The sequence below is a fragment of the Pleurodeles waltl genome, chromosome 10 (assembly GCF_031143425.1).
Source record: "Pleurodeles waltl isolate 20211129_DDA chromosome 10, aPleWal1.hap1.20221129, whole genome shotgun sequence".
Lineage (NCBI taxonomy): Eukaryota > Metazoa > Chordata > Amphibia > Caudata > Salamandridae > Pleurodeles > Pleurodeles waltl.
Window position 1 is genome coordinate 747,139,938 of NC_090449.1, and position 27,602 is coordinate 747,167,539.

Sequence of the window (27,602 nt, forward strand, 5' to 3'; positions counted from 1 at the left end):
TTTTTTTTTCTGACCCTGTTTTCTCTTGCTTTAGAACTCTGAGCACTTTACCACTGCTAACCAGTGCTACAGTGCATGTGCTCTCTCCGTAAAACATGGTAACATTGGCTCACACCCAACTGGCATATTTAATTTACCTATATGTCCCTAGTAAAGTGCACTGTATGTGCTAAGGGCCTGTAAATTAAATACTACTAGTGGGACCGCAGCACTCATTGTGCCACCCACATACATAGCCCCTTAACCATGTCTCAGGAAGGCCATTGCAAGGCCTGTGTGTGCAGTTCTACTGCCACTTCGACTTGCCATTTAAAACTACTTGCCAAGCCTTAAACTCCCCTTTTAGTACATATGTAACCCCTAACGTAGGCCTTAGGCAGCCAATAGGGCAGGGTGCCAACTACGTAAAAGGCAGGACATGTACTGGTAAGTTTTACATGTCCTGGTAGTAAAAAACTCCCACATTGTTTGTTCACTATTGTGTAGCCTGCTCCTCGCACAAGTCAGCATTGGAAATTCCCTTTTAAGTGGTAACCTCTGATCTGAGAGGAGTGCCATTGTCATGTTTGATATGGTTGGAAAGGTAGTGAGAAATCCTGCTTACTGGTGAAGTTGGTTTTAACATTACAATTTTAGAAATACCACTTTTAGAAAGCAGGCGTTCATCTGCACTCAACTGCTCCCTGTGCCTTACAGCCTGTCTCCAATCCACTTCTGGTCTGTGCTGGTTGACAGTTCCCCTTGTGTATTCCACCCAGACAATCAAACACAGGTCACTCAGCTGCATTCATCTGCACACTGACGGGTCTTCCTGGGCAGGAAGGGTGGAGGGGCTCTCACTTTCACTTCAAAGGCTAGTGGCCTGATCCCACACAAAGGACTGATAACCCCACAGATTTCCTGGCAGGCAGGGCTGGGTGAAAGGAGAACTGGTGCCCTCAAAACCACTCTTTGAAGTTTCCCACACAACAAAGGAACATTTGGGTAAATACTGGGTCTGTGACCCCCTCAAATTAGACACTTCTAGACCTACATGTGGACTCTATCAGAAGGACTGTGTTGCTGCCTAAGAAACTCATCTGAACTGCATTTCTGGAAGGACAGCTCTCCTGCTTGTTGCCCTGCTCCCTGCTGCTCCCTGACTCTGCTGGAAGAACTCTGTCTTCCCTCACAAGTGATCTCCAAGGGCTTGGCCTGAGCTTGCTTCCCGTTAAGAAGTATCAGGGCCATCAAAGACTTCACCAGAGAGAGAAAATCCACGGCGTCAGAAAATTGCTGCATTGCCAACGGATCAACTCAGCGCCTGGTTTCTTTCTCCCACCACGTTTTGAATTTTCCACGCATCGTCCCTGGTTGTCAAAATATCCCCGTACCGCTGTAAGGATCCAAAGCTATGCACCCAGAAATCGACGCCTTGCCCATGGTGAAAGAATTGACGCATCACCTCCTCTGCATCATTATTTGTGCCGCATCCCGGGTACTGAGTGGTAAAAAGATCAACCACTGATTCTTATGGATTAAGACCCATCTAAACCATTAAAAAGTGATATCCTGACTTGTGTACATTGGATTTTTGTTGTTTTGGTCTTATTTTATTCAGATAAATATTATTTATTTTCCTAAACCGGTGTGGAGTACTTTTTGTGCGGTTTTCACTTCTAAGTTAAGCCTGCCGGCTCTGTGCCAAGTTGCCAGAGGGTAAGCACAGAATAATTTAGTTGTGTTGTGACTTAGCCTGACTAGGATTGTGGTCCCTACTTAGACAGGGTGCATACCTCTGCCAACTGGAGACCCACTTTCTAACAGATGCCCTCTATATCCTCTTCTCCTTGCTATCAAATTAATACTCCTTTTTATCAACTCTTCATCTGAGATCAAGGGCTTTTAATTAGGCTCCAAAACCTATAAGACCTCAGCGTATGCGGACAACATACGCATCTTCTCTGAAGATATGGAACAATTGATTCCTGCATTAACTAACTTAATAGAGGACTTTTCCCTGGTCTCGGGATACACCTTAAATAAAGATAAAAGATAGGTATTCTCACCTAGTCCCCTATGTTTGGTGAAGCCTTTACTTTGAGCTTCCTGCTGGTAGCGTTGGGGCCATTTAGCAACCCAAATACGTCTAATCTTAACAACAATGACATGGCATTACTGGATCTCCTTTTATCAAAGTTATTCTTTCAGAGTGGAAATCCTTTAATCATGTCTCTTACCATACATGGTGGGCATGGGTTAAATACCTTAGAGGTGCGCATAACCTGAGTGAAACTACCTATTTTACCCCCATGATCTCTAATACAGTCTGGCACACATTAGACCAATTCATGGAGCATGATAAAATTGCTCCTATCCAAGCAGATACTTAGGGTACACCTCCAAAGCTTTAAGGGCTTTTTACACATGCCCACCACATTCCCCACCAAGCTCCCGCCCCGCTACCTCCCATCTCCCTGACCCTATCCATTGTTTGATAGCTCCTTTCTTCTGTTCTGCTTATCAGCTATACTTGGCGGAATGGGTTTACATAGTTTTCACTCTCCAAAGGGTTGCACTAATCTTATAAGAAAAGGTTCCTGATCTAATAAGTCCATTTGCATTAATGCTCTGAATACTTGCCGGATTATTTTAATGTGCAACGTATACTTAAGAGATTGTCATGCCTGGCTGTTGCTAATAGACAAATGTATCGCTGCAAGTTAATTATGTACCTGGGTTGTTTGATTATATTTGTATTGTGTTTCTGCAAAATAAGCCAATAAAAATGATATGAACTTTAAAAAAAAACATTTTTAGTCAGAAGCGGACAACCAGTTCAGGAAGGAGCATGTGTGAATGTGCACAGTAATTGTTTGCCTTCAAACACAATTCAACTTGAACTAGCAATCATTGCTGACTAAACACAAATGAATTGCTTATGATGTTCTAGAAAATCATATGTATCTGCACACTTAGAGAGTCAGTGCTCTATGGAAATGTTCATGGGTAGAATCCCAAAAAGGCCCTTTCAGGCTAAAGATTCTCCCACCCACTGCTTTACATGGGCAGGTGCTTACAGCCCCCAGGCATCTACGCATCTTATACTAGAAATTATGAATAACTGCACTTTCCAGTAGAGCTAAAATATTTCTACAGGCAGAGTATCATTTCCTAAAAGGCAGTATGTACTCACAATAATGAGCACCTGGTCTTCTAGCTTTTATGTATTCAATATCTTTGTCACCTTTAGATACAAAGACTATGCCTGGCATCCAGCTTTATCCTTACCAAGCTCAACGGCTGCTCTGTGTGAGGCCAATGTAATTTGAGTTACTATTTCAGTCCCACCACTTCTACTGAAAGCTCAGATTTCGCATGATTCCTTATTTATCTGCAAATAATGCACGTCTTATATCAATGTGCACTTGTTCACATATTTAAACATTCAGCCACCGAGTGAAGTAGATGTGCTGAGTGAATACAGTGGGTCCTTGTTTATGTGTTTTGTCGTAGGAATTGCTTGCCGGTCCCTGGCTTTCATATGTAATTCAATGGGGTCAACACAGGTCAGAAGTTTAAGAACCACTGATTTAGATTATAATTTACACAGGCAGCTAACCCTGTGAAACTACCAACAGCAAAGATGTCATGAAAAGTAAAATCCAATTTTTGAGGCATTCCTATGGCATATGCACTCCGATTAAAAGCCTGTGGAATTCATATTTCTGCAAGAGGTCAATAAAAAGGAATTGTTTTCAGACCTACAGTTTCGTGAAAACTCATTTTATACACTAAAGCTATGTAACTCCAAAGATGAATGTTAACAAGTCCTCTATTCCTCTGACACGGCATAAGAACATGCAAAGAGGCAGTGGCTTACATTTACTCACCTGATGTCCAAATGGAACTTACATAAATTGGCAAGTTCTTCTCTAGTTGTAGGAAGGACAAAGAGACCAAAGCCCACGTATGGCTGCATTAACCATAAGTCTGTGGGTCTTGTAGATATCTTTTGGTTATGGTCTGAACTGTACTGTATTGTACCCAATCAGTGTTCTGGGCCTTAAGGCATTTTTAAGTCTGAAAGCTATCTGCACACATTGATACCGCACGTTGTATTGTGTGCTAGAAGAATCACTCCTAGCAAGACCTTGTATTGCACTGACTTGACTGTCGCCATTATCTCTCTCCCCTCTCCCTGACATCCCCTTTGCACCCCTCCCACACCTAACAAGACAGTCTTGAGAGCTTGCAGTTTTCCCTTTTGTCCACACCCACAATCACAGTTTGTATTGCCTTTTACATGCTCTTTGTTTTCCTGAAAATCTTCTCTCTATTTTTCCTAAGGAGGTCTGTTTAAACTCGTTTTTAGGTCGAGCGTGCAAGCGCTCTGACCTGTTCTAAGTGTTGTGGCCTTTTAACCACGCCCATCTCATGGCCATCACTTTCACTTGTTCAGCGACTTGCCTTTAAAAAAATCCCTTGATGTCATTGGTAAATGCTTTAAGTTTGTCCCACCTTCAGGCTGTTTATGTCACGCCGTGCAGACTGCCCCTGTTACATGGATTATTGCATGACTGCCAATACACTTCAGCGTTGGCGAACTATTTTTTTGCTTTTGTCTCTACCCTTCGTACTGCAACTGGGCCATGGCACTCACAGCGCGAACAGGCACAAGCCTTCATTGGCAGTATTGGAGCGCTAGTCACATTGTTCACAGTTCCTAATCAGAGTAATTTCTTCTGGCTCTTCCCTTAAAACACTTAAAATTGGTAAATGCTTTTCATAAACCAGAAATCCTCCAAGCGAAAGCATCTCTCCCAACACAGCAGGAGAGCCGATACTACAATATTCACGGCACTAGGGAAACTCAACCCATAATGCTTTGCAGGGCATTACTTTTACAAAACATTTAGCTAATAACTCAGCCTTTGGTGGTCCTAAGACATGGGACCACCACCAAAACGTTCACCACAACATGCTCTTTAGATCATCTCTGGGTCCCCACACTAGGTTAGTGGAGAAAGTGGGGGTCCCAAAATAATAACCCCTCCCACCATTCAGTGTCTTTTAAGCTTTCTCATGGCTGGAACTTTTGTTTTACAGCTGGGAGAAGTTTTGTTTGAAAGGCCCTGTTCATTGTAGTAGTCCTGCTAGCTCTAAAAACACCCTCTAGGAGCTAAGCATATGGTTACACTGCATTACTTTCTCCTTTTTTCCCCATAGGGTTATGCCCTCCAGGTTGGCATACTGGTGCCCCCATGTAAGTCCCTAGTATATGGTACCTGGGTACCCAGGGCATTGGGGTTCCATAGAATCCCTATGGGCTGCAGCATTACTTTTGCCACCTATAGGGAGCCCATGCAAAGGGTTCTGCAGGCCTGATGTTGCAGTCTGTGTGAACTGGGTGCATCCACCGGGTTTCACTACAGGTCACCGTAGTCATCCTTATGATAGGCTCTCTCAGCCCAAAGGGCAGGGTGCAGGTACCTGTTTGTGAGGGCATCCCTGCACTAGCAGAGGAGCCCCCCACAAGCTCCAGGTCCATTTTAATGGACTTCTAGAGTGCGGGGACACCATTTTATATATGTACTGGACATAGGTCACTACCTATGTCCAGCTACATAACAGCAACTCCGAACTTGGGCATGTTTGGTTTCAAACATGCCGGAATCATACCCCAATACTGTTGCAAGTATTGGAAGTATGATTCTATGCACTCTGGGGGCTCCTAAGAGGACCCCAACACTGCTACCACCAGTCTTACTTGGATTCTCGGGCAGCCCAGCTGCTGCCACCCCCAGACAGGTTTCTGCCCTCCAGCTGCTTGATCCGATCAAGCCCAGGAAGGCACAACAAAGGATTTTCTTTGGGAGAGGAGGTAACACCCTCTCCCTTTGGAAATAGGTGTGACTGGCTTGGGAGGGGTAGCCTCCCCAAGCCACTGGTTTTGCTTTGAAGGGTACATTTGGTGCCCTCCATGCATAAACCAGTCCACACCGGTTCAGGGACCCCCCCAGTCCCTGCTATGGCAGGGGACTGAACAATGGAAAGGGGAGTGACCAGCGCTCCTTCAGAGGGTCCCTGGGTCCTGCCATCTTGATTCCAAGGCCGGCAGGAAACTCTGGGAGCATCTGAGTGGCCAGGCCAGGCAGGTGACATTAGAGGTGCCCTCTGATAGGCAGTTACCAGGTTAGGTGACCAAGCCCCCTCTTTGGGCTATACAGGGTCTTCCTCTGGGGTGGGTCCTCGGATTCGGCCTGCAAAACTCCAGAAGGACTCCTCTGCAACCTCTGCTTTGACTTCTGGCCTCAAGAACCGCAACTGGACACTCCAGGTACCTACAAGCTGCAGATCCATGAGAAGACTCTTCGGCAACATTGTATCCGGAACTCCTGATAGGTTTGCAACATTTCCCTGCTGTGCATCCTAAGAACACTGCAACTCTTCAGCCTGCAAAAGAAAAAGGAATCTCCCTTGGGGTGAAGGCATTACTCCCCTGTAACTACAGGTACCTGGCTGCATCGACTACTGGCTGTGTGGATCTCCCCTCATTCTGAGTGGTGTGGGTCCTGCATCACGAGGTGTGGTCCAGAAAGTCTCCCTTGGTCCTCTCTATCAGTTGTCGCACTTTGGTGGTGGTAAGTCCTTTCCACCCCACGCAGGACAGTATCACCATGCACTGCGTCCTTTGTAACTGCCAAGACTTGTTGCTTCACCTCCAAGTGGAACTTCAGGCGACGTGTAGCTCCAGCCCCTAGCACTCCCTCCTGCAACTTCTGGACCTCTGCGAGGTCCTCCGGCGACATGGAAACATCTTCTGTGGTGCTGCGTGGGCTGCTTCAGCAACTTCTGTGACCCTGACCTGTGGGTGCTGCCTCTGCTCCTGTGGTCTCCAAATTCGGTTTTTAACTGCTGGTTCCTTGCAGGGTATTCTGGGTGTCTTCTTTTCATTCTTTGGGGTGGTTTTGTTTTACTCCTGCATTTCTGGTCAATGGGGGATTGGGGGGAGGGTACTGCATTACTTACCAATGAGGTTTCTTAGTACTCCCAGCTCCCATCTACACAATTTACTTACCTAGGTGGGGGCCCTGTGTTCGCACTCCACTTTCTTAGTATGTGGTTTGGGCTCCCCCTAGGGCTACTATTGCATATTGCTATTTTACACTGTTTTATAACCTTTTTAGGCCTCTTACTGTGTGCGTATATACTAGTACTTCCTTACCTCCTATTGGAGGTTTGCCTCTAGTATTTTCTGATACTGTGTTCCAAAAATAAAGTACTTTTATTTTTGTACAACCAAGTGTTCTTGTGTGTAAGTACTGTGTGACTATAATGATATCGCATGAGCTTTGCATGTCTCCTAGATAAGCCTTGGCTGCTCATCCACAGCGACCACTAGAGAACCTGGCTTCTAGAAACTGCCTACACTTCACTGAGGGGGGATACCTGGACCTGGTGTAAGGTGTTAGTGCCATAGGTACCCACCACACACCAGGACAGCTTCCAACAGCAAAATGTTCATGCTTTGCTGCAGCTAGACGAAGAAGATAAATGGAAGTGCTTTAGTTATATACAGGGCTACTGGGATTATATGGCAGGAAAAGACGAAATTATAAACCAGGGTTGACCAATTTATGCGGCAAGAAAAGTCCAGTTATGAATTTACAATGCCAATAACTAACTGAAGCAAATGCGAGACCTATTACATTGCAAATGCGTGTTAAAATATAACAACTGCACTGCTCCGTTCATCAAGCACTCTGCACCTTAAAGCATATTTGCACTTATCTCATTCGTTTTTAGCACTTATCCCATTCGTTTTTTGCTTTCTGTTGTCAGCCAACTATTAAATTTATTTTCATGCCTATTTCTGGATTGCTCGGAGTCCTAAATGCTGTGTGATGGACATGACCAGATTTTAATCTCAACGCGACTGTATGATTATGTGGTTTAACACGGTTGTTTGACTGTTAGTTTTATGCTATGGTTTTGAAAAGATTTTAAGTAATCGCGCAATAAATGAACTTACTAAAGCAAAGCACACACTTAAAAAGAAACTCTGGGCATTCAGGTGCTCTTACTGCAGTAAAATATGAAACGTACATTGAACATCAAGCTGTCTTTGGCCTTTTAGGGACATCAAAAAATCATAGCAGCGGAAATCTATTGCAGCTTGTTACACACAACATAAGTGTATCAAAGGGCAGACAGATTTGTAAGACGTGTTCCTTGTGTAATACTGGAGCTGCTTTTATCATCCACTGCTTTGAACACTACCCGGGTCAGTAATACGAATTAGAGGCTTCTCGGGCACACATGGGCAATCATTTACCAAACATACTGACATGTACTACCGCCAGTAACTAAAAGACAAAAAGAAAACAATTATCAAAAGTTCCTGTATGAATGTCAACTTTTGTCTGGTGCTGCTACCAAACCATGAGCTCAGGCAGTAAGAACGCCGAGCCCTCCAACAAAGCATTTGTTAAACAGCTTGCATTCTATTCTAGATGTGAAATTATACTTTTCAAGCAGGGCAGCCTCTACACGTCCACAGTTTCCAAGACTGAAGCTATAGTAATGCTTTGGACGTGTAAACAGCACTCATTCAGAAGCGAGCTGTGACAATCTGAAGTAAAAGCTCCTTTGCCAACACCTAATCTGAGGGGTACTACCGAAGTGCCCCTGGGAAGCAATGAGTGTGGGCGCCCGCCCCCCCACCCTTTACAAAGGAGGGGTTTTAAGTATTACATAAGGGGCATAAAATGTCTGAAGGTCCCTTTTGTAATACAGATCCAGCCCATCCAAATTTCCAAGGTATATGTGTGATTTGCTGCTCCAGTCTGTTTTTTTTTCTTTGAATTAGGAGGCTTGAAGTCTTTTTTTAATTCAATTATGAAAACAAGACTACAGGTCCCAGAATTCAAAAGAAAACAAACATTTGCAATGCAACGGGTCTTGCATTTGCTTGAGTTAGAGCTATTATCGTTGTAAACTCCTAACCGGACATTTCTTGACACATAAATTGAAAGAAAAACAAATGAGCGCGCTTGCGCTATTTAAAACCCTGCGCAACCGCGCTGAAATTAGAAAACAAAAAACCAGAGTGCATTCGCGTTATGTAAAACCCAGCGTGATCGCGCTGCGTGGAAAATAAAAAGTAGTACAGAAAATTGGCTGAAAACATGGAGCCTTGTATGTTTTCAGTAGTTTACCGCTGCTGTGGAGGTGGGCTAAACACCGGAAAAGGCATGACGTATGCATGCCTTTCACTAATTAAATCAAGCAGATTTTAAAAGGCAAGCCCACCAGCCAATGAAAGTGACATGCATGACACGGGTGTGGTTAAAAGCCCAAAGAGAGATTACAACAGGGACGCTTGTGCGCTCGACCCTAAAATAAATGGACTGGAGCAGCACCTCACGCATGGACCTGGGAAACTTGCCAGCTATGCAGATTGTGCCACTGTCCCTGTTGCACAACCATCACACCAGAATAGATTTTCTTAATTTGTATAGAGAAATTGTAATGGGAGCGGATATTTTTTTCGTCCTAGGTTAAAACAATTTTGGTGCTATCAGAGCACCTAAATAAGGGTACACTGTGGAGCGGATCAGGATATTGTACCTACTACTCCTTAAGGCTCACTGGCTGATCAGGTGTGCAGATGAGGAGCAACAGTTCATGACCAGCACACAGTGGTGGGCTAGTTTGCAAGCTATCATGCATGGCGCTTTGCTCCACTAGACCTTAAGCCCTGCAGAGAACTTTGAACTGGATTGTAATACTCATGGTATGCCACCACCCATAAGGCGTCAAGCTAGTTCACTCACATTATTAAACAAGCTTTTGCAATGCAACAGGTCTCGCGTTTGCTCATGTTAGAGCTGATAGCATTGTAAACTCTTAACCCGACTTTTCACCTATCGGCAAAAGTGCATTTCTGTACGTAACCCGAAAAAGTGCAATTAAGTATGTAAAGCGCTTGACTTCTGCAGAGCAAAATCGCGCTAGTAAATTAGAGAAAAAGTAGTCCACGAGCCGGACAGAAAACAGCGAGCCTCGCATGTTTTCTGTACTTGGTCGATGCGCTCGAGGAGGGCTTGCCACCGGAAAAGGCATGACGTATGCATGCCTTCGACTAATGAAAGCAAGCAGATTTTATTAGGCAAGCCCACGAACCAATGAAAAACACTGACGTGACGTCGACAGGGCTCCGAGCCCTTTTCTAAACACTAAAGCGTCTCGTTGCGAAATGCATGCGCGAGCGCATGCAACGCATACTCGACCCTAAAAGGACCGATAGACACCATCACTCATTATAAGTTTATGGAATGCTCTAGTTTCTCATAAGATGATGTGAGAAGACACAATTGTATTGACTTTTCATGTGCTTATCTTTTAATACGGTACCTCTGTTATACAACAGTTTTCAAAAGATTCCTTTTGATTGACCCAATTGTGTGGGGTCCCTACTGTCCACATTGCACAGTCATAAACCAGGGAATCATTTTTGATACTGATCACTCATTTCCCAAATAAATGTTTTAATCTGTAATATAAACGTACAACTGTCCATGGACAGGAAGGTCCTCTGCTTATGTTAAGCTCTTCAAAAGCATGCAGGTTACAAAGATGACAAACTCCAGCAGCTAAACTGTCTGAACATGTACAAACTGGCCATAAAAGTCATATATGGTCATCTTATCGTCCCAAAATTCCAATTGCTCTGCATCATCCACAGGCTCTACTTTAACAGAGGATCTGGTTACTTGCAACATATTGCTTCTTACTACATTCCAGCTCAGAATCTTCTGCCAGCCAACCTTGACATCAAAAACGATATGACCATCAGATGCTAGACCCACAGAGCATAACCAAAATACCCTCGGTTCTGAAAGCTCCTTGAAACTGAACTCACAAGACTGACTTCCAGTGAACAAAGACTACAACGTGAGCAGTGGTTGAATAATACAAATGAGGTACTATACTTCACTGTATGTTGGGTTTTACCTACCTGTACATCCACTACTTTTGAATTTTCAGCTTTTTTTCCCCTCCTGTTATCTGCCATGATTGCAAGGTGAACATATCAGTGCTATGGAAAATGTCCTAAATCAATAAATACCTTACTTCAGTAAGACAGTAGATGACATACAACTTTATACTGGTTATTTGGGTATGAAACCTTTCCTAGAGCCTAAAGAGTATCTTTTTATAATCCCTCTGTGGCTCAACAGATGAAAGAACAACCAAAGCCTAAAAAGCTTATCCTATGCATAACACACATTTACGTCTTTGATACTGACAATAATCAACAGTATTGACTATGATGGCACTATGAACAAATGAAACACAAAGAGACTGTTGCAAACTACTATTAAACATTCCTAGGATCACGGTGAAAATAGAGTAAGTCAATTGTAGCCCTCAGTTCCAAATTTCAATGGGCATTTATCTGCTCTGCATGGTGTATGGTTAGAAAAGTTATTTTCAGGAGAGGGGACACATCCCAAGACACAAGACCAAAACTGCTCTTTCCATTTATGAGGTTGTATCTAGTGGTTTCCCTAACCATTTTACAGTTCATTATAAAAACGTCAGTGCAGCGACCTCGTTAATCAGATAAAGGAGCCCAACATGCATCAAATATTAAATAAGGTATTTGCTACAGAGAATGCCACCAAAAGATAGCTTGCTGTATCACAGGGGATTCATTAAAATGCACACAGACAACTGGGTCAGACACAACAGAGTGCATATACTCTGGAAGTACAATCAATCATTATCACACATTCACTTCCAAACTTGGCAGCACACTACAAGTCTGGATGTGAAGAACTGCCATCTAACATGCAAACAGTGTCTTTGCATAGTCACCCATCTATACAGGCTCCTCTAAATTAGGACGTTCACCTCAAAAAGGTTTATTGGCGCTACAGAAGAAAAAGCAACTAGCTACTACAAACTGCCCCACTCACCTCTTCACAATAATGCTGAAAAGCTAGTATGTATTAAAGAGCCAGGTCTTGAGTTGTTTTGGAATCTCTATCAAAGCTTGAGGCAGCCTTTGCAACAAAAGTGAGCCTTAAACTCTAAAAGAATTGCATCCCATTTCTGGTATTTAAGCTTGGGGATAACAAGCAGTCCTTGAGAGACAGAACGTAATGTTTTTTGGCTGATGTTTATGGAGGGGTCTTCATCGCTTAAGGTTAGGTGCACAGTGCAGGCAGATTTAAAAATGAAATCATTTTCAAAGCTGGCAGACAGATCTGATGCAATTCGTGAGTAACATGATCAGAAGTCTTGAGACCAAAAGTCGTCCTTGCTACAGCATTTTGAATATGATGAAGTTTGTCAGTGTCGAGTTTCGCATGTCCAGAAACGCTGAGTTGCCAAAATGTAGTCAAGATGAATAAAACAACGACCCCAACACCACCACCCTGCTCGACAACCTCGCCAACCTCGGCCTCAAACAACTGGTGAACACCGCCACCCACATCGCCGGACACACGCTCGACCCTATCTTCTCCGCCAGCAAACACGTCTTCTTCAGCCACACCTCTGCCCTGCACTGGACCGACCACAGCTGCGTCCACTTCACATTCCGACGCGAGACCTCCCACCTCCGCACTCAACCCATCCCTCGTCGACAGTGGAACAAGATCCCTGAAGAGCAACTCTTCTCCGCTCTCGCCGCCAACCAACCCACCCTCACCACCGACCCCAACGACGCAGCTCTCAACCTCACAAACTGGATCTCCAACTGCGCTGACAACCTTGCTCCCCTCAAACGCACGCATCGACAGACCAACACCAAAAAACCTCTCTGGTTCTCTGACACCCTCAAAGAATCAAAGAAAACTTGTCGTGCCCTTGAGAAGGCCTGGCGCAAGGACCACACCGCTGACAACATGACCGCCCTCAAGAACGCTACACGCGAACACCACCACCTGATCCGCACTGCCAAAAGGAACTTTTTCACCGACAGACTAGACAAAAACAGCCACAACAGCAGAGAACTCTTCAGCATCGTCAAAGAGTTCTCCAACCCCAGCGCCAGCGCCAACGCCGTCACGCCCTCACAGGATTTGTGCGAATCCCTCGCCACTTTCTTCCATCGCAAGATCAGCGACCTCCACGACAGCTTCGGACACCAGACCCAACCATACACCACTGAACCCGCTTCCCCGGACATCACCCTCAACAACTGGACCCACATCAACACGGAAGAAACCAAATCCATCATGAACTCTATCCACTCCGGCGCCCCTTCGGACCCCTGCCCGCACTTCATCTTTAACAAAGCCGACGACATCATCGCCCCGCACCTCCAGACCGTCATCAACTCTTCTTTTTCTTCTGCTACCTTCCCCGAATGCTGGAAGCACGCTGAAGTCAACGCCCTACTAAAGAAACCTACGGCTGACCCAAGCGACCTGAAAAACTTCCGCCCCATCTCTCTTCTACCTTTCCCAGCCAAGGTAATAGAAAAGACCGTCAACAAACAGCTGACCACCTTCCTGGAAGACAACAACCTGCTCGACCCTTCACAAACCGGATTCCGAACCAACCACAGCACGGAAACCGCCCTCATCTCAGTCACAGACGACATCAGAACCCTGATGGACAACGGTGAAACAGTCGCCCTCATTCTCCTCGACCTCTCGGCTGCCTTTGACACCGTCTGTCACCGCACCCTAATCACCCGCCTACGCTCCACCGGGATCCAAGGCCAGGCCCTGGACTGGATCGCCTCCTTCCTCGCTAACCGCTCCCAAAGAGTTTACCTCCCTCCGTTTCGCTCAGAACCCACCAAGATCATCTGCGGCGTACCTCAAGGCTCATCGCTCAGCCCAACACTCTTCAATGTCTACATGAGCCCCCTCGCCGACATCGTACGCAAGCACGACATCATCATCACCTCCTACGCCGACGACACCCAACTTGTACTCTCCCTCACCAAGGACCCCGCCAGCGCCAAGACCAACCTACAAGAGGGTATGAAGGACGTCGCAGATTGGATGAGGCTCAGCCGCCTAAAGCTGAACTCTGAAAAAACGGAAGTCCTCATCCTCGGCAACACCCCGTCCGCCTGGGACGACTCCTGGTGGCCCACGGCCCTCGGCACCGCACCGACCCCCGCAGACCACGCCCGCAACCTCGGCTTCATCTTGAACCCTCTTCTCACCATGACCAAGCAAGTCAACGCCGTGTCCTCCGCCTGCTTCCTCACTCTCCGCATGCTCCGCAAGATCTTCCGCTGGATCCCCGCCGACACCAGAAAAACCGTGACCCACGCCCTTGTCACGAGTCGCCTGGACTACGGCAACACCCTCTACGCCGGGACCACCGCCAAACTCCAAAACCGCCTGCAACGCATCCAAAACGCCTCGGCCCGCCTCATCCTCGACGTACCCCGCAACAGCCACATCTCCGCACACCTGAGACACCTGCATTGGCTCCCAGTCAGCAAAAGGATCACCTTCCGTCTTCTCACCCACGCACACAAAGCCCTCCACAACAAAGGACCGGAATACCTCAACAGACGCCTCAGCTTCTACGTCCCCACCCGCCCCCTCCGCTCCGCTGGCCTCGCACTTGCTGCCGTCCCTCGCACCCGCCGCTCCACGGCGGGTGGGAGATCTTTCTCCTTCCTGGCGGCCAAGACCTGGAACTCCCTCCCCACCAGCCTCAGGACCACCCAGGACCACTCCGCTTTCCGGAGACTCCTAAAGACTTGGCTGTTCGAGCAGCGATAACCCCCCCTTTCCCCCCTAGCGCCTTGAGACCCGCACGGGTGAGTAGCGCGCTTTACAAATGCTAATGATTTGATTTGATTTGAATAAATGCATTACTGTCCACCATACTTAATGCGATGGAAAAACAGTCCATTTATGTTGGTCACAGGCTGGAGTCCCAAGAAAGATTTTCCACACCACTCACCATGCTTGATTTTGAGGAGTTTAGTTTTATAAAGTTTGTATTCATCCACAACCTAACGGGCTCAAGAGCTTGGTGACCACAAGCATGAACCCTTTCATTTTGATCTGTGACCGGAAAGAGAATCAATGTGTCCGCAGCACAAAGACAGAAACAAATATTAACATTCTGCAGAAAAAAACATAAATGGGAAAAGATTCACATTAAAAAGGAGGCAAGATAAAGATTAACTTTGAGGCCCAATCCAATAAATTAGCGTAGGCTGTAAAACAGAAAACTACAATTCAATTAATTTACTCCAAATGGAGAGAGAGGATTCTAGGCATTTTAAGGCTGATCACAGAGGGGACCAATCAGCTAAGCCCTTTAACTGAAAAGGATGGCCAGATGTGTTGAAAGCTGTCAAAACAGCTAATAAAATGATAACATCTACATAATCCGCTATCACTTTTAGATTATCCAGCTTGAATACAACCACTTTGTTCTCAGACCAAAATACAGCTTTGTGATGATGAAGCAAGACATTTTCCTCCACAAATGCCTGCAGCTAAAATGCAATTGTTCTTTCAAAAATCAATGCAGAATAAGGCAGAAGAGAAATCAGACTATCGTTTGTGCGGGCTTTTTCTCCAAGTGATGATATCTTGAGGAGCAGAGATACAGGGGGTGACCGGAATGACCTAACTACACACCTGGATGACAAAGAGCTATTGATAACCCTCAAGAATAAAGACATTTGGTAGTAATTGGTTGGTAAGAATTTTCATGGGCAGCAATCATAGGGGTTTTTACTCTCACTAATGAATCTGACGAAGTCAGACAACAAAAGCAGAACAAAATCTTGCCTGGACTCACATTCTTAAAGGAAATTCTCACAATCTACAGGGATTTGGGATTCTCAAGTCTGTTCTATTCCAGCTTCTCTCCTATATTTTAGTTTTCAAATTACAAAAACAAGTAGAAAGATTTTACCGGAATGCTCACAGAATAATCCTGTTGATGTAATCCTTTACTCTCTCGCCTTGAAAAGGACTAGAACATCACTTTGGAGTGTAGAAGTCCATAAGGTAACGTGGGACATGGTCATGATTGCTAGTGTAACTAGCTAAATGTGTAGTTCTCCAGGAGGGTCCACCCATTAGGCAGGGAAACCGAGGTGCCCTGACTGAAAACTGTAGCTCAGTAGCCTTCTGTACCTCCCTAGAGAGGGGTCAAACCTATGCCATATCTCACCCATTTGGGTAGCCTAACAGTGGTGACTCGCCCTGCATTACCCACGTAGTGCCACATAGTAAGAAGTCCCAATGATTCCACTTCATCTGCTATGCGCTCAGAATTGGTTAAGTCAAAGGGTGATTTGGGAAACCTATCAACTGGTGGCTTCAACCATTATAGTGCTAGGCCATCCAGCATATGGGTCCTAGAGCCATTCTCCTAAAGCCCTGACCAAGTATATAAAGTAATTGTTCTGTCAGATCAATTTACAAAAAACATACTCATTAGGGGAAGTTGAACACGTAGATCTTCCCTCCAAGTCCAAAAAACGTACCAGCAGAGCACAAGAAATTATATTCAAGAGAAATGTATTGTCTTAGCAAAATTCAAAACATTATTAATCAAACATTTAAAACGAAAGAAGGGGTGCTCCGTGTGAGGTGTATATAAAGTGTTTGTTTGAGAATCTGTTGAAAAATCACCTTCTTACAATACAGGTGAAGGTCTGTAGACAGAATTTAACAGCACTTTATACATAACACATCTTAAATACTTTGTAATCGCAGACTGGAGGGATAAAACAATGAATCACTGCAGAATCAATCATGTTTCAACTCACTCGGGAGTGACGTAAATTCAACCTTTAAACTACTGCCACTGTGCCGGTTGGGAATTTGAAATGACTAATCAAGCTTATGTTATTTTTCTATTTAATTTAGGAAGTTCATGAGTCAATAGATTGGACAAATAAAATAGGATAGCTAACAAAGGCAATGTCTAAAACCAAAGGAGCCATTAGGCACACTGTAGTAGGGAAACACAAGAATAATGTGATAACAGAACTAAGATTTGAACTAATAACTCAGGTGCTACAGAAGATATCTGCATTAACTATAAAAAATATGCATCTCAATATTTCTAACTGTAGGCAGGAAACTGTTTCAACATGCGCTGAAGAATGATATAAACTGGCACAGATGGGGATCAAACATGCTCTATTTTTGGCACAGAGGAATACTGTGGGTTTTCGTGTTGCCTTTTCTGTGTCAGCCAGGACTACTTTTTAGGATAAGTCTTTTTTGTAGACTTCTGAGGGCCCAGTGTCATAAATATTCTAAACAAACTGGTGATCAGAAGTGCAATTAAATCATATACAGATACGATTGAACTGGCACATACTTGGAAATATTCCAGAAGGCAGAAACCAGTGATTAACAACGTTTTTTGATAATTGACAGTATAAATACCAAATCCGCACGTTTAGTAGATTGATTGTTCAGAGTATATCCAAATTACTATTAATATTAGCTGAAATAAAAATAAAGCCCTTGGCTTTGGGCCATGAAAAAATAGACAATGTCTAATTCAGAATCAGAAAAATCTAAACTGAGATATGTCTCATTGTTTATGCTCAAAACTAATAAAATCTTCATAAATATGGTACCCTTACTCCAGAGACTGGGACTGCAGTGGCAATCTTTTCTTGCAGACTGATTAAGTAGGTATGTCTGTATAAATAGGGCTAATTCACTGTCAACGTAATGCTGGGATTTTTAATCCAGATACAATATTGGTTGCACATGAACTCTTGACCCTGCCAAAACACTACTATTTTACTACCTAAGCCCTTTAGTTCTTTACTTTACCATCTCCCGAGCTTATCTGCTTAGGCTCCATAACTTGCTGGTGCAGCCACAAGGAAAGACTCCATTCCGTTCACTGTCAACTGCTTTTAGACTGTGCAGCTACCAGTTAACACTGATATAATGTTGAGACTAGAGCACATCTTTAAAGACCAATGCTTTGAAAATATGAATTATTTCCACTTACGCTGGATATTAGTAATGCTCCTCTGCACCTCCCAATATAACATCCTGAACTTTCTAAAATCTCCCTCATTTAGTAGCCAATTGTTACTGCATGTCACCTAAGAGTAGGCTGTCATATGCACAGATGTGGAACAATTCCCTGAAAGTTGCTGAAATGTAAAATGAAAACATGTAATGTCACCAAAGTTTTAGTTGCTAGATAATAATCTAACATGTCTTCCTAGGAGAAAACTGTTATGAGTGTTTCACGAGATGTCCTGGATGAGCTAGCTTCATAGTATGTAAATAGGTTGATGTTGTCGCCTAAAACGGTAATAGTTGCTGAAAGGCCCAGTAGGACAAAGACAATGCATTGTCTGTTACTCTTATGCTAAACAAGTGCTGTGATTTGTGGCTTTTCAGTCGCAAAGGAAGGGACAAACATCACTCAAGCTTTTATGTGACTGATGTCCCTGCGAGTTATTAATCAATAGAGAAGTGTTAGAAATTGGGGTCTCTAGTTGGCAGAGGTATGCATCCTGTTCAGGCAGGCTGTAAGGCACAGAGCACTAAGAGCATAGAAACGCCTACTTTCTAAAAGTGGCATTTCTAAAATAGTAATGTTAAATCCAACTTTACCAGTAAAGAGGATTTAACATTCCCATTCCAAAGATATGAAACCTGATGTAGCTATTCCCTTTCTGGACAGTTATTACAGTTTAGAAGGATTTAAGGAATTCTCAATGCTGGCCTATAAGAGGAGTATGCCTCACATTAGTGAGAAACAACTTTAGAAGTTTTTTACTACCAGGACAGGTAAAACTTAAAAGTACATGTCCTGCCTTTTAAATACACAGGACCCAGCCCTATGGGCCACATTGGGCCTACATTAGGGGACACTTAGATGTAATAAAAGAGGAGTTCCAGGCATGGCAAGTAGTTTCAAATGCCAAGTCGAAGTGGCAGTAAACTGCACACACAGGCCTTTCAATGGCAGGCCTGAGACATGGTTATGTGGGTGGCACAATCAGTGCTGCAGGCCAACTAGTACCATTTAATTTACAGGCCCTGGGCACATATAGTACACTTCACTTGAGACTTATAGGTAAATTAAATCTGCTGATTGGGTATGAGCCAATATTATCATGTTTTAATGAGAAAATACAAGCACTTTAGCACTGGTTAGCAGTGGTAAAGCGCACAGAGTCCTAAATCCAGCAGAAACATGGACATAAAAAGAACAAGAGGAGAAATGCAAAAAGTCTGGGGATGACCCTGCAGAAACGGCCTTTTCCAAAAGGGATGTTCGCGAATGGTCTACAATTAGGGAGGACACAACTCTGAACACTTGCTTCCTGAGAGCACTGCTGGTAGATCAAGGCCCTTTGATCCCCTACATTTTCCTAATTTAATTCCGCATCTAGGGGAAGAACCGTCGAACACTGCTTTAAGGGCTAAACAACAGAGTTTAAAAATGATCTGCAATGATGGAAGCCAATGTAAGCCCTATGGATGTCAGAATGAAATGCATCTACACTGTATTTGCACAAGTCAAACTTCAGCATTCCATGCGTGTTGCAAGTGGGCAAGTAAAACTTAAGAAACATCCTCCCTCAGCACACAACCATGAAGACAACTGCAATAATCTAGCCAGAAGTTGACATGGTACACTTGACCTGTCATCTTTTGGGTGACTGCAAGTGTTCTAAATGTGTGAAGTTGGAAGAACAACTTTAGCATTTTGCTTATTTAGGCATGCAGGATAGATGATTATAAAAAAAACCCTGAGATTGCCAGCATTATCAACCGGGGTTATGTTTTTGCCATGAAAAAGAGGATGGGGAAATACTCCTTGAACTCTTAAAATCTTTTGAGAGCTGAAAAGATAGCATGTTAAGGTAGAGTCCGTTGGAACACATCCATTACTCAACCTACCTCAGACCACCCACAAGACAATATTGTACAGCAGCAAGTGTCAATGCTGTAGAAGATAATTCAGTGTTCTAAAACCCTAAATTTGGAATGCTCTTCCTCTATTTCTGCACCTAATCCTGGGATATGACATATTCAGGAAACCTCTGAAAATGATGCCTTTCCTGCTAACTGAGCACCTTCTTTTTCAGATGTAGGGTAGTTGACCGCTACTACTGCCAATATGACTCTGGTGACTGCTGCACTTAATACGTTAAAAAAAATAAAGAAACAAATGCAGATCTGCTTGCTCATCTACCAGGTAGAATTTTCATGACGTAAGTGTGACAAAGGAGCCATGAGACAACTGAATATTACAGGTGACAAAGGAGATCCCTGTCAGCCCCACATGTGCAGTTAAAACACAAAAGTATACTTTTTTCTATAAAACATGATTGCAGCCACCTGAAAAAGTCATGGAACCAATATATATGGATGGAATATTTAATGCAATTTAATCAGGTGGTCTGTATGGATCTTGTGCCAAAAGCATGTCCAGTCGGGCCAAAGAAGAGAAAGAAGAGAACATTAGCTAGAACTTTGACAAAATGTGTCTTAGTCCTGTGGTGAGGCCTGAACCATAACTGAAGAAAGTGAAGAAGACTAAACTCATCCGGGTGGCTGTGTAGTTTTGCCAAAAACCTTTTCAAATACTAATGACTTTGCAGAGAGCTCAGCAATCAGTCTTTAATTTATTTAGTAGTGTGCCTGCCATCTGGTTTGGCTTCTTTGATAGTGGTATCACATGACATAATTTGAACTCCCAGGGACAAATTAAAGGTGTAAACCAAAAAGGAGCACAGTAATGGGGCTCATCATACTTTGACTCACCCACAATGAGCTCCCAATAGGGATTCTCAAGGTTTAGCAGCACTTTGATACCCAGAAGATACTATTCGGGCAAGTTTCTAAAAGCAAATTGTGATATTTTGTTACATAAGGATGCTTGGGGAAATCTTTCGGAATAAGGCATTCTAAATTATTTCTAGTTGAGGGAAGACACAACTGTCAGAGGCCCATGTTAAGTGATCACACAGATCTCTTCCTTAGTGCCACTAAACGTATATTTTGAAACTCAGAAAGGTTTCGCTGAATGTTTGAGATGGAAAAGATTCTTAAAGCAAGGATAACAGGACTATACTTTCTTTATTACCTGGAAAACAGTTGCATATTAAATTACCAGTAGCTGGCCTCAGCAAGTACTTAACTTGGACAAAGGGACTTACCAAATGTTCTTTAAATTAGCCTTTGGCAATGCGAAAAGAGCCTAACAACCATTTTGATCCCTACAGTTGTGTGTTTCTCTTGCCGCAAATGAAGTGTGGGCTGGCATCACAGCATATGTTCGAGGACACAGTGGGATGATTTGGTTGCTGTCATAGAACCCTGGGTTATCATGAGAAGGGTTGCCAGCAATGGAACCAGGCCGGTTTTCCCCAAGTGCAGCGTTGTTTGCAGCCCTACTGTGTAGGGATTTGAGAAATGTTAACAATTGTGGCAATACAGTACCTCATGAAAGGCACAGGTGAGAGCTATTACAGGAGAAAAAAAGAGAGAGAAAGAGGGGGTGGGAAATGTGAATTGCCTTAACGTATGTTCATGTTTCCATTTTAACAGACGAATCAGCTGCTCATAGCCTGTTGTGTTAATTAAATTAATTTACATCAAACTTTCTTCCTGTGGCCACCTAGAAAGCAATGTGTTCTGATCAATAAAAGCACAAAGCAGGGGTGTGGCCTGGATAGCCAAGATGGCAGACACTTTCTAGAATGCTCCAAGTCCAACATCTTAGAAATTCAGTATCATCCTGACCAGACAGAGACCGATAGACAAAAACAAAACATGGGAGGAGATGTTGGGAGCTTTAAGGAGAGTACTGGAGCCCTCCTAGTAACGATCAAGCAAATGTCCACTCTGGTGCAGGGTCAGTCATGAAACACTGCGCCACCTCATGACACTTAATCAGACTGTCCGCAGGCCTGCTTGTCCAGTGACAGCTGTGAGCAATGGAGACCACTGCCAATTGCCAGGAGGAGGTGAGGTGATCTTGCACATGAGTCGTACGGAAGGCAGGGACAGTGCCCAGAGTGCATGCCACTGCTGGAAGGAGGCCTCTAGGGCACTATGCATAGTCCGTGAACAGGATGGAGAGGCCAAATTCTAGGCACCAATGCTGGAGTGCCATATTCCTCTTCTGCCAGGTGGCCGCAGGAGATGTGGCAGAGTTTGCTCAGTGACAATAACTCATATCAATGGACAAAACTGTAATAGTGGCAGGGAATGAAAGACCTGGAGGGAACACCCAACCCTCTTCCCAAGAAGACAAGGATTCCACACAAATCAAGCAGACAGGTCAAAGATAATAAGTTGTTTACAACAGTCAAAGATGGGCAAGAATATTAAACCCACCCAGACAGAACCACTCAAGTACTCCAGCAACACAAAGCGAGTAGACATACTAGTTTGGAAGGAGATATCCATTGACATCCTTTTGAAATCAATTCATGAGATGAAACGGTCATTGGAGAGGAGAATCAGAAATGTTCATTTAGACATATCACTGCTCAAGGGGGACCTGTGCAATTCTGCTGACCATGTCACAGACAGTAATAATAGAGGTCAGTGCAAGGGGAAAGTAGCCTAGACTTCCACGGTGTATAAACAGCTTAATGAAATTTCTCTGTGTCATAAATGTAAAACAAACTAGATTAATAATTCTAAATGTTTTCTCCATTTGTATCTTGTGCTAACATATACTTCTAATAATAAATTATCGTATTATTCATAAGCAAAGGTAGGTGCTCCTAAACAAACAGTTTTGAGATGTGTAGTCCCAAACTACAACCTCTAGATCTCAGCCATTACTGGTCCTTTTCCCTTCACTGGAACATGAGTGCTTCCACTGCAATCATCCCTGTCCTGATGATTACCCCGTCCTGACTTACCTGCAACAGGGGTCAAAACGTCGACACATCTCAAAAGTGTGGATGAGAAAAGCATAAAAGAAATTTTGTGACGTACCAGGGCTTCCTGGATTGTAGGAGCCACTGGAAGTGGATAATTTTTATACAACCACACTCTGCACTACTTGTACATATCACCGTCACTCACTTGCACCTTAGCACTTTCACTGTTTGTTTAGGAGCACCTACCTTTGCTTATGAATAATACGATAATTTATTATTAGAAGTATATGTTAGCAGAAGATACAAATGGAGAAAACGTTTGAAATTATTATTAAATCTCGTTTGTTTTACATTTATGACACAGAGAGATTTCATTAAGCTGTTTATACACTGTGGAAGTCTAGGCTACTTTCCCCTTGCACTGACCTCTATTATTATTCCATGTATTACCCTGGTCATGAGGGTTAGTGGGCGATTGCCTCATTGTATCACTGACCATGTCACAGAGGCTGATGTTTTCATATCTTTAAGGTGAAAACTCACTCTGAACTCTCCAAAATAGTCTCAAAAGTCTCTCATACCATAAAATAACTAGAGGAGAAGCCTAAAATTATGAAACAGACAGCCTGCCACAAATATCTTAGACTGATGTGTATGTCTAAGGAAGCCACAAGCAGTTGCTCACCAAGTGCCGAAAGTCCTGGGTGGCCATGGAAGTCCTCTTGCCCTATTAAAACTTTAAGGTGCTCACAGCACAATAGTGCAGAAACCGCCCCCTGGAGGCAATTCCTCGACCTAGGATTACATGGCTGCTTAACTACGAGGATAGAGATAAGATCCTTCATGCTGTCCACTGAGCAAAAGGAGTGTTCTATGAAACCTTAAACACAATCTTCTTTAACACATTTTTGGCACACAGTAGATGCCCTGGGACTGATGGAGGAGAGGGGCACCCATTCAGGCTCTTACAAGATGAGGTGCTGTGCTATGGCATATAAGAAGAACGCTGCTCCAGTGGAAATATGAAACAGAAAACACAAAGAAAGGAAAAATGGAGGCACAAGTATAAATGAAGAACAAAGTAACCCCATATTAACAGAGAATAAAGCACAAATCCTTACAGGGAATGCAGATGAAATCAGGGAAGAAGAAAGGACATGAGAAGCTAGAGCACTCACTTTTGTATTATGGGGCAGGGTGTGGTATGTTCTTGATATTGGTTCATTTTGGTACTTGATATAGCTATTTAGTGCACCCGTATCCTGACACACCAGTCTCATCTCCCTTCTTGATTTCCCTCGCTTCGAAAAATTGACAATTGTGTTGTTAATCGAAGTTTGCACACTAACACCTTCCCCCTCTGAAAAGTTAACGACTACTCTCCATAAACATTTGTACACACTACAGAATTACCTATCTGAACTCCCTTGAAGTTTCTTTTACATTGTGAGGGCTCGTTTGAACGTTTTACTAGACTGGCGGGCAAATTTGAGCGTCAATGGACAAATGTTGTGAGTCAGTGTATGATGGCCGACAGGGAGCAGCTAGTATACAGTTGCGCTACTGGGGGCCCTAAATTCTAGTTGTCAGTGACTAGTTCCACAGCCCCAGGAATAACCCGGCATATACAACAGAACTGGAACTACTGAGGGGTATTGTCTTACTTGGGATATTTTTGCGGCGCAAAAATAATGCAGACCTTGTGGCGGGCAACAAGAACCATTCTAACATTCTGGTAAAATGTTTTACGCTGGACAAAATTGGAAAGCAAATGAACATAAACAACCCACACCCCATTGCAGGACTCCCGTTTAACCTAAGTATCTACTGTCAAGAGTTTTAGACGCTGGGCTTTTATTGCCATATCGACCTTGGGAGGTATTTCGAAAGTAATACCATAATGTATTTTGCCGACTTAAGGAAAGATTTACACCTGCATAAATCCCAGTTTTCAAACAACTGCAACTAAAACATACCTTGGCTCGTTATCACACAAACTTGGTAGCTCTCCCGCAGGCAGGTGCGGGAAGTCATGGAACCCATAGGGAAACAAGGAAGCTCCCACATATACTGCCCTCTTGTATTGAACACACCATCATAATTTGCGCAATTGAGAACACACTAAGAAAATGGCAGGAGGCAACTACAAGATGACGAGTGGACATAGGCCAAAATGGCACCCCGGGAATTATCAATCTCCACTAGACTGACCCAGACACAATTTATATACCGCAACACCTATATTACACACCAGGCAGAGTGTGGACGAAGGGGGAAAGAGAATCTTAAAATTGCCCTCAGTGACACAAAGAGGTCGGGGAGTTTTTTCAAATGGTCAAGTCTTTTACAGACTTATTGGGATAAAGTTTCAAATACATCCTCCATGGTCATCCAGAGTCCTTTAGAGTTCACACCGAAAAATGTCTCCTTGGCGCTAAAGAGGATTGGAAAGGTTAAGGGGCTAAGGGTACCCGGTGTGTAAGGGAATTATTTTAGCTAAACGTGTCATTAGACGACTTTAGGTCTCAAATATAGCCATAGGGTGGTGCCGGTGTATGTAATATTGTGACCAAACTGAACAGGTGCTACCTTTCCAGAGATTGCCCCACTAAATACCAGAAAGGGTGGGGACCACTGGGAGAACACAGAAATAATAACAAATACGCCTAGTACTGACATTGTGGGTTCGACATCTGCGCCTTACTGCATTGTAAAAAATGCAATTCTTCCATGTGTTGACAAATTAAGGGTGATTACGTCGTAAACTGCACCTATGATGTAAATGTTACCCATTCTGAGAGACGCAATCATCAAACCAGTACAGCGCAATCCAGCCAAGCAAATTTTAAGACACTGCGTAAGAGGATAAGAAGGGTGGCTCTGATCAGACTCTGGGCAGAGGTTAAAAGGGTTAGCTTCCCCCAAAGAGCAGGTCCGACTGATGTAGGCCCGCTCTCCTACTCTCCCACTCCCTCTTTCTCAATCTCAGCAAAACCATCCACACCCAGCGACAGAAGCGATGACGAAGCCGCAAAAGGCCAGGCCTGGGCGATCCCGTGGAAACCGAATACACCGAAACAGAAAGCTCCCACTTCACCTTGACTTGCCCACTCCGCTCTCCCCGATGATCAGAATCTTCAGGGTGGTCAAAACGTCCTCGTCCATCCTGGGCTCCTGATCGCCGCTCCCAGCAACTCCTACTCAGGGAGCAGGGGTCGCGAGCACACGGATGTCTTCACCCTTAACTCCAGGGCACGCGCGCGCGCACGAACCCGTTTTGTTTATCTCCTGTCACTTTGGGACTGCTGTACTTCTGCGCCTGCGCGAAGCCGGCTCCTAGCGATATCGAGGTTTATCTACACTCCGCGTATATGGAGAAACGAACAAAGGACTTGAACAAGAAAGTATATTTGACAGGCAGCTTTGTGCGCGAGGCTGCCATGTTTGAGTTTCACGGTATTAATTTTGAAATGGAATTTAGTACTTTTCATTTTGAAACCAGCTGAATTAGGGTGATACAACTATGTCAAATGTACAAAAGATATTCTAGTATATTTTCGAACCGTTGAGTCTCTTTTTTTCAAAATTATTTTCTATTTGTCTTTCGGATAAGTGAACGTTGTTTTGAGGAAAACTACCGTGTGACTCCACAAAATTCATAAAAGGTGTCTTGTTACTGCGGGAGGCTACGTGACCCATTATTCAGTAATAATTCATATGTCAGTAAAAATTTGAAGATGGCAGCCACGGCCGATTATTAACGTGTTGGTAGTCTTTCATTTGTTTCAATACTTTTCCCCGATGATTCAGCTGCACTGCAATTATTTCTTGGAAGCTTCTCCCAGAAGGGATTCCTTTCGACCAGTCATTACCAAATGACTTGCCAACTCGCGTGTTCAGTTTTTTCATTAGTTTGCACTTTCCTCAGTATTATCTTTAAAATACAGTTAGAGAGCGTAGTTTATATAATCTATATTAGCATGAAATGTTTATGAATTAAGGTGTGATGATGCCGTATAGAAACTATAATAATATCAATTTTGCTTAAACGTGGGCTTGAATTGTGACCACAAAGAGTGGCCACCAATGTATACGCAAACTAATAATGATGATCAAAATGTTTATGTTACTTTCAATGAGCTTATACTAACATTTGCGTTATTAAATCTGTATTGAAAACCTCATAGGCCTTAAGTTAGCATGAGCTGCAGCTTAGCTACTTGGCTCTCATATTAAATGCATTTTCTATTCTTCAGTGTGCTGACTCACAAAGGGCCATGACCCTGTTTATTCTTTTTCTTCGATTTGGAAGATCAATGTAACCATGTAAATCCGTTTCACACCGCTTCTCATTGTCTTGCAAAATGAGTGTTATAAATGAATTGAAACAGTGTAGATTAATGTAATGTACAAGGTCATTCAAACCGGTGAAGACAATGGAACTGCTGACCAAAAGATGTGCGAAGAATTAAAAAGGGATGAAGTCACACCGGACGTGGCACTTCTGAAGACGTCAATTACGAAGACCAATCAAAAACATGTAAAACAATATGGGGTGAAGATTAGGATTACCTAATGCTTAATTTGATAGGTTAAAGATAGTGGGGTATAACAAACGACCAATAGAATCTTGGGGGAATGTACTACGAAAAAGGGATAAAAACCCATGTCACGGGAAGTCAGGGGAATTAGGTAGGGAATGCTATTGATTTTATCCAGAAACTCTGTCACTCTGTTTGGTGACTTTTGGTTTACTTAAAACCATCCTCGCCCT

The 27,602-nt window shown here is 43.6% G+C and overlaps 1 protein-coding gene across 1 annotated transcript in view; it reads right to left on the reverse strand.

Moving 5' to 3' along the window:
* The window catches only part of RAB18 (RAB18, member RAS oncogene family), a 156,870-nt gene extending 130,648 nt beyond the window's left edge, over window positions 1-26,222 (reverse strand). The window contains exon 1 of the mRNA XM_069211317.1: window positions 25,926-26,222. Within this exon, the coding sequence (XP_069067418.1) occupies window positions 25,926-25,993 (68 nt within the window). The 5' untranslated portion in view covers window positions 25,994-26,222. The remainder of the gene's footprint in view (window positions 1-25,925) is intronic.
* Window positions 26,223-27,602: the final 1,380 nt, after the last annotated feature.